General features: G+C 39.7%; 1 protein-coding gene across 2 annotated transcripts in view; it reads right to left on the bottom strand.

The window, feature by feature from the left end:
• Positions 1-352: 352 nt before the first annotated feature.
• Positions 353-11,406, bottom strand: part of c3h15orf59 (chromosome 3 C15orf59 homolog) — a 72,167-nt gene continuing 61,113 nt past the window's right edge. For both annotated transcript variants that reach the window (XM_011493061.3, XM_011493063.3), the window contains exon 3: positions 353-10,851. In XM_011493061.3, the coding sequence (XP_011491363.1) occupies positions 10,033-10,851 (819 nt within the window). In that variant the 3' untranslated portion in view covers positions 353-10,032. The remainder of the gene's footprint in view (positions 10,852-11,406) is intronic.

Below are 11,406 nucleotides of genomic sequence, written 5' to 3'. Positions count from 1 at the left end.
AAAAAACTGAGTTTAGCCTCTTTTTTTTAGCATTCTTTTGTAAAAGAATCAATGAGGCCATAGTAGAAAAATTAGCAATGATTAAAAAATGAAAAATCTAAACTCTCTGTAGCCACAAACGTACCCGGGTACTCTGGGTCTCCCTATAGACCAGTCCCCATCCTGGCTAACATATAGGGTTGTGTCAGGAAGGGGGTTCCAGAATAAAACTCTCTGCCAAACTGAATGTGAATCGGTGAAAGCTGATTCACTGTGGAGACCCCTGAGAGGCCAACAAAAAAACAACAAAAAAAAAAAATCACAAAAACTGAAAACAAATGAATTAAACACTGTTTGGGTACTGCCACACAACTGTTTTTGCACTATTTAATATTCATTCAAATGTCAACTTGACATGTTTTCCTCTTTTATAACTTTTGCAGCACATTATTTTACCCATTAATACATTTTCCATCCACTGTCCTTAAAAAAACAGTTAAATGAATTATTTACAGAAAATCTTCTCAGATGATTCAAGATTCACATAAAAACAACTATTGCAATAATGAAGTTTCTTCAGAATGTGTGAAAGAAAATCATAATGTGTGTATGCGCTGTGAGTAATTTATCCGCCTATTAAAAGTTAGTAAAACCTAGGCAGAACGTGCACTCATTTGATGATTCCTCCAACAATGCCAGCAGCATTGTATTTTTAATTGCAGTACAAATAGGCCAGTGGCTGCAACACACACAATGTAGTGCAACAATATCGCCACGATTAATTGGGTGTCATAGAAATTCAGTAATCACAGGCAAGCCATTGCATTTCAAAACCTGCTTGGAAAAAAAAGTTTAAAAAAAAAGAAGCTTGAAACCATGTTGAGTGACCCAATTTCCCAAAATATCGACACTGTCCACATGTTAAGTTTAGCAGGCATGATCCAATTTCCATGAGCCCAGACAATGTGCTCTCAACTGCATTGTCTGCACTGTGATGTGAATTGAAAATTTAACCACTATGTATGTCTCCACGTGGGTGAAGGATTTTTGCTTTTGATTTTTTTTAATAAATGTGTGCCATTTTTAAGTGCACAGAGGATTTGCTGTTGCAGATTTGGTGACTAAGGCTTTTTTTCTAAACAGTTTCTTCTGGTTAAAACTAACCCAGAACCTGTCGACTCAAATGATGAGGAACTAATGTTGTAATGAATGGTTTTAGTGTCAGACTGCACAATGAAAGCCAAGTGTGTTCTCTGCTGTTGCTTAATTTGATTGAGCACTCAGACAGCAGAATGATCTCAGAATGATCAGATTACATCTCTTGATTGTAGCCCTGTAATGAGCAAGTGACCTGCCTGATGTGTGTGTAACCTTTCCCAAAAACTAATAAATGTGTGTTCCCCCAGTGATATTTAACAGAACCTAGCACCTTTATAGAGTAGATTGATGAAAGAAAATTGTATAATTTTAACCAAAGATTGTTCATGGGGTGACATCACCTTTTGACGTCTACTGAGCTGATTTAAAGCCAGTTTCTGAGCTCTTACCAAGTGAGTGTGATGTCACCCTTAGAAAATTACTTGCTTCAGGTTCCAATCAAATTAAGTCAATTCATTCACCATTTTTTCATGATACAGACTTTGCCATGTTGGAATCAGAAATCATCAGTAAGCAGTGATTTGTCAGTTTGTCTAAGTCAACGTTGCTATAGCAACACTCTCTGCAATCAGGAGTGAGGTTACTTGAAGTCCACACCCCTATCACTTGAAAGCGGGGTTGGAAGAATCTGTTTTCAAAGTTTGATATCAGACCACATATATTAAGGCATCTGATTGGGCAGTTTATATCTTAAAAACAGGCCCAGATGCTCAGTACCAGCACACTTAAACAAACTGCTGACATTGCTGTGTTAAGCAAAAATTAGTCTGGACTCTATTTCTGTAAATGTAGAATATCACGTTTTTTAAAGCAGTAATGGAGATAATATGAAAGATTTTATGCTATAATACATTATTAGCCTTTTTCTTGATTCTTGTTTTATTCTTGTTTGTACATGTTACTATTGGAACACAGTTTCCCTTGTGTGTTGAGGTCAACGACCCTAACATTTTATGTTTTTATGTGACTTTCTTGTGGAAGGTATGTTGAGGTCAGTTGTATACTAAAATTAGACATATTAAATTTATGGCCAACTTACTTACCTCCGCATCCTGAGGCTGCATCCTGCACTGCAGGGGGCAGCTCCACACTCCAGCATTGCATGTTTAAGGTGTTACAACTTGTGGAAAATGGTATCATCAAAATTAATCTACTACACCACTTCCGTGTATGCATGCACACATGGAGTTCAAGTTTTTCAACAATGTCTTGATTGTAGGAACATTTTTATGTATTTGCAATATCAATGCCTAATTGATAATTCTGTCAATTTTAAAACGGCTTTTTCTTTAACCTTGATTTAGGAACAGTTCTATTTTATCTAATCAACAACAAACATCAATAGAAAAAGTCCTACCATAAGAGAACATTAAAACTTAAAGGAATAAATCTCATGTTGCATTTGGCTTTGTCTTTCACTTCCTTATTTTTGTCATTTAATAAAAATTCGGGCAAAAGTATCTTTGTTATTGACTTATTATAATACTCGAAAAAAGATGTAAGCACCTTTCTTTGTGGCAAAGCTTATCGTAAGATACTCCTGTACATTATCAGGACTCCCCTAACCTTTAAGACCTTTACACATGCAGACCTGCATTCAAAACAAAAAATCTTTTTGTGAGGTATTGATTTACGCAATGCCTACAGTGGCGGGATCTCTCCGCTTTGAATTAAAAAATTATGAAAACTTGTGGCCAGAAAGACAGCGTATACTGCTTTTGCATGGCAGGTCTGTCTTGCAAAGTATGACACAGCCTTAAATTTACATTTAGTTTTCTGTTCAAGACTTTTAATTAAAAATGTTTTAGAACTAAGATACAAAACGAGCAGAAGATGAGTCGGGCTCATCACAATGCGAGGGTGTATTCAGAATTGGCACATTTGGTCTGCTTTAAGTGAACCCGAGTTTGTTTCCCAGATAATATGGAACAATCTTTTTGTCTGAATACACCCTACATTAAGCTTTGTTAGAAAAATAGAACAGCTAAAAGAAAAAGTTGAAAAAGTAAATAATTCCATTGACTTATTTGTGCACAGTAAGCTAGAGAAGAGATCATTGTTTAGCTCTTTTATTTAACATTTGGCAGGTAGTTGTGCATCTAGTATTGGATAGTTCATTCTACCATTGTAGGGTTGCCACAGAGATTAGCTTATGAGTGAAGCAAGGACCACTAATTCCTGTTCTTTGGAAGACTGCAGACACGTGGAGGACTTACAGACCAGGTATTGTGTTAAGGTAAGAGGTGCTGTTGAGTTGGTCATCCAGTAAGTGTCATGGCTTTAAATCTGAAGAGAAAGGGTGACAAACAGTAGTGGAGCAGTGGTGGAGAACTGGATTTCTCTCTTTGCCAGGATGCTTTAAAATGTTACCCAGATAAAATGAGATTTGGGTCATTAAGAACTGTGCCAGAAATACAGAGGTTCTATCAGAGTCTCTGAGAAATGCTAACTTTTGAAACTACACTGGTAAACACCAAGGAAGTTGTTGAGTGTCAGGAAATTTGAATTGTGTTGAATGCTACTCGTTTGGCAGAAAATGTGGTCGGAAAGGTGCCAATTGAGAAACATATGTTAATGGTTTGAATAACGGCTGGGGTTAGTGTGGGTACCCTTGTTAAAGAGAGAGAGGTAATGGGGTCAGGTACAAATGTGATCGTGATGTTTACGAGCAGTCCTGATGTCTCTTGGTCAAGCGGGTGAAAGAGAAAGATGTGTATGTATGAAGGTATTGTCAAGCCTTCTGGTGTGGGGGCCTAAGCTGCCTACTGGGTTGTAAAGAAACTGGCAAAGCCATAGGAGCCTTAGGAGATGTAGGTGGAGGAGATGGAGGAGGGCGTAGGAGAGAGTGAATTGTCGATCATGGATCAAATCAGTGCAAGAAATTGTAAATCGAGGTGTAGAAGTCAGATGAATGTTTTTAACAAAGAATGATAGGAAAACAACATTTCAGTGTTTCTCCCAATATGGTCTTGTTCCTTAGTTTCAATAAATAAAAATTCTGAGTTCTTGGCAGAGATCCATCTGTGGGCAGTAAAATGAACATTTTATACCTTTATGTGTCCTTAATGTACTGAGTTTAAACCAGAACCCCCGGAAACTGAGCCATATTGCAAACAGCAGATTAGTGATTTCTAGTCTTGAAAGCCCTTCTAGAAAGAAGAAAAGGAGAAACATTGATTCAACATTTAGATGAGGCTAGGATCTCTGGCCTCAATGGTTTTTTTTTTCAAACTGCACTGAAAGCCCTCTTCTGCTTTTGGATCAATGTAAATTGAACAGCAATGAAGCCTTTTTATGATCTAACTTAGCATCCTACCATTCACAGTGTTTTCGATTGTTTTTGAAAAGAAAAACAATGCATTAACTCAGGTAAAAGCAAGCACTTCTACAAAATGGTAAAGTTTTGTTATGTTATCCCCACTGACATTCAACGCAAAGATATTTTTAGATGCAACTCCTAGCTGTTACGGATCATTTGTAAACGTCTTTTCCCAACCACTGCTTAAATCTTGGAGAGAGTATTAAAGTTGCTATTAATTTGTGATTATTATTCTAGATTCTTTGAAGCACCTTATTTAATGAGATCCCACTGATATTAATCTCTTGACATACCTCTGAGCTACTTTGTCAGCAAGCCACTGTGAGTGCGCAAAGCATTCCTGACACCAGACTAATTGCAGTCATTTGAGAACGAATCGCTTCTATAATGTATTGGAAGAGCACAACAGCACCCGGCTACACTGTACGCCTGGTGACCCACTTTAAAGCTGGAGTACATAGGAGGCTGTAGACACACTAGAAAACTAATTGAAGCAGAGAGAGAACAGCAGAAAATGTGTAATTAGAACCTTTCTGTTTTACAGATTTCTGTTGGGTTATTGGTGGACTGAAAACAATCTGATTGTCAGCGCTGCAGAAGAACTGGACTTCCAGCTCATGTTCCGCTGCTTTGCAAAGGAATGACTCTTACCTGTCCTTGCCACCTTCCAAATGGCTGCAGTTTTGATGAAGACCTCTGTCACAGCCTCATGGGCATAGTAAGAGCGCTCATTACAGCAAGAAGAATGCAAGGGAAGGAATGAACTGAGGAGAGTGAATGTGTATAGGGGAGCAGGAATATAGGGTACACACAGTTCAGAAAGTAGTAAATATGATGGATGGGGAAAGCCCTTTGCAAGGTGAAATAAGGGGCACTTGGGCACTTGTCGTATACATTGCACCTGTCTCATCATCATTTAATTCTTATTTGTTGGCTTTCTTAAACTGTCAGCAACTCCCTGCCTCCTTGGCTTTTCCCTGGAAAATGCAATGGAAATGCTGACTAGCTGCCAAACCAGAGCAGCTGGAATATTCAAAGATTTCTGATGCTTTTCCTTGATTTAAAAAAAAAAAAAAATCAAAATTGGGTATACAAGCTTAAAGGTCTGCCTAACCTTTGTATTCCAGAGGCCACCTTTCAAATGCATATACATTTAACAGTGGATTCTGTAATTGATCCCCCCTCCCTCTTCTACAACCTGCTTGGCATGTTGTGATATCTATTTTCTGATGATTTTTCTTCTTGTAAGACATTTCTGTAGTCTGTTGCATATGTTTCCTGTAACTGTGTACTTTTGTTTTTTTCCTCCTCACTCAGCTGAGTGTGTCATTAAACACACCACTTGTGCACAATTTCAAGTTGTATGTGATAATGCTGCATTTCTACAGTGTAAGCTGTCAGGTTTCATAGCATTGCAGCCACAATCACTTCTCTTTTTCTGCCAATCTTTTTTTGAGTCATCCTCAGAAATTGCTTTAGTGGTGATTCTTCATTGCTCGGTCATGGCACATTTAAACTTCACATCAGGTTCTGTTCCAATTACCAGTCAGGTAACGTGATCAAAAAACTTACTCTCTTCCTTTTGCTTGGCTAATCAATTTTCCTCAATAGCACAGCATCATGAAACTGTTTCCATCGGTTCGGTACTCATGTCAGTATAACCAATCCTAAACACTTAAGCTGTGATTGAAATACAGTAGGTTACAATTTAATTTGAAACTGAAGAACTTTTATTTTACCTTCTGCTTGTACTTGAATGTTTCAATTTCATACCAGGATTCTCTCGCTTCTTTCAATGCCCCATTGATGCCATTTCTTACACATTTTTTGACTTTTTTTTGTTTGTTTTCTTTTTGACATTTTGTTGGGTAGCAGCACCCCATACACGTGCAGGGTGACAAGGTTATCTTTACTTAAGTTACAGTGTACCAATTCACCTGAAAGGATCATTTTGTGATCCAGTCCCCTCTTCTTAGCCACTGGCCCTGCCCTTCATCACCTGTGAAGGTTGGATCTTATCTGCAGTGGTTGCGTAGCTCTTCATTAATCACTCCCCAAAACCAATCAAATGCTGGCTGATAGTTGATCTGGCCTTGTCCAGCCATCCCTCTTGCAGGGTGAGCCTATTTGGTTGGCTGGAGTCATGTGCAGAAAAATAGATCTGGTTGCTGATTGTAAATGCTGCCTGTGTATATAAGAGCAGCAGTGTCCTCCACATTGGCTGATGTAACCCTGTACCAACTGTCCAGTGTACCTGAAGTTCAGCACTTTTTTCACAGCTGCTGACTCTGGTTTATTATAGCATGACTTTGCCAGAGTCTAAGCTATGATTTGGTTGTGTTTATTTCCAAAGCCATGTAAGTTTTACTGCTTTAAACAGAATGGAGACAGCAATTAATCTCCTTTGTCAGAGTTGTGTAGTGAACGGGAAGAGTGAAGGGCGTGTGCAGCAAAAGGTGTGAGCGGTAGTACAGACATCGTTTGCTCCTGTATCCGGTAGCTATAAATGGCACAGAGATGAAACAAATCAACCTCAGGTACACCCGCCCTCAGCCAATCCATAGTAATCAGTGAGACTGCATTGAGCTCTCCCCTTGATGGACCCTCACCAGTCAGTACGGTAAACAAAGACATGTCATCCTTGTTTCACTATTTACCCAAGGAGGCAAAGGCCAGACAGACTGAACAGTGGTAATTATATATGAAGGGTAGAAAAGGAAACTGCTTGGGTGCATGCTTCTATATTTTGTGGCACAACAGCCGTATACAGCTCTTTTTTTTCTTTCAAACACCGTTTGATAGTCACTGAATGCAGCGGTCCTTTGGCTGTGATTCAACCATTGATCAGGAGTGCGAACCAATACAAACCTGGGACTGATATCATAACACCAATGGCATGACTCACTTTGCAGCCCTCTGAAGGAAATTTTGTATTTGTAATCTTCTGTTATAGACTTGTGCAGCCAAATGACTTCCAGGGGGATGTGCCGGGTCTATTTGTATTGATCTCCGTTAATTGCTGTGACAATGAAATATGAAATTAAACATGAAGCAATATACGATTCAGAAAATATCCCTTGGCTCACACACATTGTGCAGGCTCAATGACAGTGAAGATACAGAGGAAACAGTCATATGCTCACACTCACAAACATCTGCTTTGTATGTAATAGTACCAAAAAAGAAAAAAGGAGAAAGTACATTTTCTGGCTGGCGCACATTTCTGGCATCCATGTGCTCAGGTTTTCATAACCTTTGGATGCCTCCTACACTTGTCCTACAGGGGACTGAGGACAAAACTGGACTCTATTACAGATGAATAATGAGCCTGTTGGCAAAAGAGATGTGGCTAATGTTTTGTCCAAATATCTCAAATCTGTTCTCAATGCTAATATATTCTGTGCCACAGCCAAGCAACTTAATACTCAAAGAGGTGATTTCATTGTAGATATGATTTATAAAATCTACAGAGAGGTGAGGAATGAAATGAATTCCTCTCACGTTTTCCATGTCTGGCGGGTGCCTAAGCATCACCACATAAGCTTAGTTTGTTTTCCTGTAATTGATGCTTTGCCTGTCTAGTGGCATAGCTTTGTTTGTTTATGCTAATGGCTGTGATGACCCATTGGTCCCCAATCTAGCAGGGAAATGGCAGCCAATGCTTCAGGGAGCCAGCCATTGATCTCTACTCAGAGCCTCTTTCTTCTCAGGTACTTGGGATTTACCAAGCCAGAACACAAAAGAAAGCTCTAGAAAAAGAAATAGAAAAGGGAAACTGCAAAAACTGCCTTCTGGTGTATGCTAATATACAACACCATCCTTTGGCTAATTAATGCTTGTGTGGCCTCCACCAAGCTGCCTGGTATGAAAGTGCACAGTCTGCTCTGCTTCTATTGGACTCTTGAGGTTTGATGCTGCCTAAACAGCATAGCTGTAATTCCTACAAGTTGTGCACTATGCAATAACTGTTACACAGTAACACACAACAAAAAACAGACGTGGGCTGTAATGGATGTGCTTCTGTTATAAAGCTAATAATCTTCTGTGTTGTAGCAGTAATTTTGTACCCTGGGCACCAGTGCAAGTATGATGAGACTGCTTGGTCAGTCCTCAACAAAATCAACGTGATCATGATATTTTAGCAACTTTTTCTGAAGGGTTATTGCTTTTGTCCAATGAGGAGAGTCAGCATGATTAAATGAAAGGAGACCCCCATAACCGCTGCATCTTGCACAAGGCTCGATCCCCAGTGAGCGATCAGTAGGAAAAAGGTCGACCTCGCCAGAGTCAGCAAGGATTTTCCACTTAGAGACTTTAACATTTTACTTTTTTCTTTTTAGACTTGAAAACACAAAGGTGAGGGGACCTGGCTCACAAAGCTGTTCCCTTGGGTAGATTATTGCTCTTTGGAAAAAAAAAAAAGAATACAATCGTTGAACAGAAGCACTCTCTCTTGTGCCCATCAGCTCTCACTCCTGGGCGCACATTTTTTGAAATGTCAGTTCTTTAGGGCAACAGTTTAATTTTTTGGTCTGTTCAGAGTAAGTGAATGGATCTGACTGTGAGTTTTTGTTCATGAATCCCAGGGGAAGGGCATGCATGCTCAGCAAAGAAACCTCTCTCTGCAACCTCCCTCTAACATATTGATCTGGAATGGCTATTGGCACTGGCCCTGTGAATAAAATGCTGCTGTATGGAGTACAATTCCCTACTGGGCAACTGAATGAAGAGACAAAACCTTGGGCCCTTTTTTTTCCCCCTCCCAGACTGCAATTTAGCTCCGCTGCTAAGTCTAATGACATCACTAGTGTGCATAAAGGAGGAGGAAAATTGGAAATGTCACTGTTGTGGAGCTCAACTTCTGAAAAGGCTTTCTGCCTGTCACCAGTATGTTTCAGCCTCTCTAGTAGATCAAGACGAGATAACAATGAGATGTTTTAGGAAATAAAGGGCAAGTCTATGTTGTTTTTTTTCTTTTTTTGACTATGCTCAGTCATTTGTTGGCATCAAAGAAGAGGAAGAGTCCTGATATGCACATCTAGAGATGTTTCTCTGCTGGAAGCAATAATCCTCTTGACATTTTAAATTACCGAAACATGAAAAAAAGACAATGTTCATACAGATCCAGAGTACAGATTGAGAAAATGTCTTGTATGCACATTATAGAAACAGGCATTTTCTTTTCTTACTGTTACTGTGACAAGGGGTGGGGGAAAAAAAAAATCGCATTTTTTGTTTAAATACTTGTAACTTTGAGCATTTAAAAGGTTCTGGTAAAAACAATTGCTTTTTATAATCTCTGTCACCAATGCCATTAATCACACCTAGAAAAGTCCATTTACTGTATCTTTAAGTATTAGGCACTAACCTTTTGGTCCAGCGTCAACTTTCATCTTACTGATCTAATCTGCTTCAGTTTTCCCTGAGCCTCAGAAGGACTTTATGTAGTCAAGTGGTTTCCCATATATCATTTATTTATTTAGTAATTAATTTGTTGATAATCTATGAGCTATGTATTTAATATTAAATAATGCACAGTTCCTTTTCATGAGAGTTATGACAAACTTCAGACTCTCTCAGTGGTCCTTTGTTTTCTGTTTGGTTGGAATATAGGGCAGTACAGTTTGGGTGCTCTTGTCCGAGACAGTTTGTGTGCTGCTGTTTCGTAACAGTTTTTTACGGCAGCCGGGGTTTAGGAGACCTTTCCTGGGTAGTGTGTGAGCTCCTGACATCCCTTTCACTGGCGAGGATACATAGGAAGGATCCAGACAGTTATGGAGGAGTGAGTGCTCAGAGGAAGAACGTTTCGGTGCAGCCGAGCTTGCAAAGAGTCTGGGCTCAGTATCACTGTCTGGTGTTGTGCAGCCACTTTTGTCCTCTTGTAACTCCTCTTGCTCTTCCTCCTCATCATCATCACAGCACAATGCATGGTAAAGAATTTTGTCACTAAAGCGGACTCTTTCTCTTGTGCCAGAGGTACGAGAAGTCTTTTGGCTGTACGAGGAGCTGCTGGCCTCCTCGCTGGATGAATCCGGAGTTATGATGCGCGGTCCGTTTGGAATGGGCAAACCACCGTTCATCTGGGAGTACACAGAGGCAGTGGTGGGAGGTGGGCTGGGGGTCTGCGTCTGAGTGGGGATGGTCCCCCGGCCCAGCTCCTGTCGTAGGTCCCCTGGTTGCTCACTGGATCTGCATGAAGCTGCACCAGCAGCCTCAAGGTAACTGCAGAAGTCCCAACTATCAGAAAGCACATCCGCATTGAGGAAATCCAGTCTAAAAGCCTCCCCCAAACCCCGCTCACTGCTGGACGTGCTGCTGGCCGTGGCCACCGTCCAGTCATCTGGCTCCAGGTCAAAGTCAAAGTCAGACGTAAGTTTATCAATTTGACCCACCACCTACAACACAGAGAAGAAAGGTAATTAGATTGTACAAAGATGCACAATGCAGAATAACATTTTTTCCATGTTTAAGGGTTGCTGGGTAGGTCTGTTTTTAGACAAGCTGACCAGTCATTGGATTATTTATATCTTGCATTTTCACATAATGGTAAAAGCTATGGGGACATTTCCTTAAGTTCAACTTTAAATTTCATCCGTTTTAATCAGAAGTAGCACTGTATGGATGACATTTTAGTTTCCCTAATGATGAAATGTAGCCACGTATGGGATTAGTCTGAGCCCACACTTGCATATCTTGGCATACCATTTATGTAAAAAGAAATTGTTTGATTAAAAAAAAAAACATGATTTACTAGGCTTTCCTAGCTTTTCTAGATTGAAATTCCACTTTATTGGTCTATTTTTAAAAATTAATATTCTTGATTATGGTCAAGTGATTGTAAGAAGTATACAAAGTTGTGGAAAAACTGTTGTATATTAACTCATTTTGCGTTGAACATTTATGACTTACCAACTAAAATCACAAAGTCCCCTATCGGCAATATTTCCCGA

Source organism: Oryzias latipes, chromosome 3 (genome assembly GCF_002234675.1).
Source record: "Oryzias latipes chromosome 3, ASM223467v1".
Taxonomy (NCBI): Eukaryota; Metazoa; Chordata; class Actinopteri; order Beloniformes; family Adrianichthyidae; genus Oryzias; species Oryzias latipes.
The sequence above is the reverse complement of the archived record's forward strand: the minus strand, read 5'-3'. Positions and strand labels throughout refer to the sequence as shown.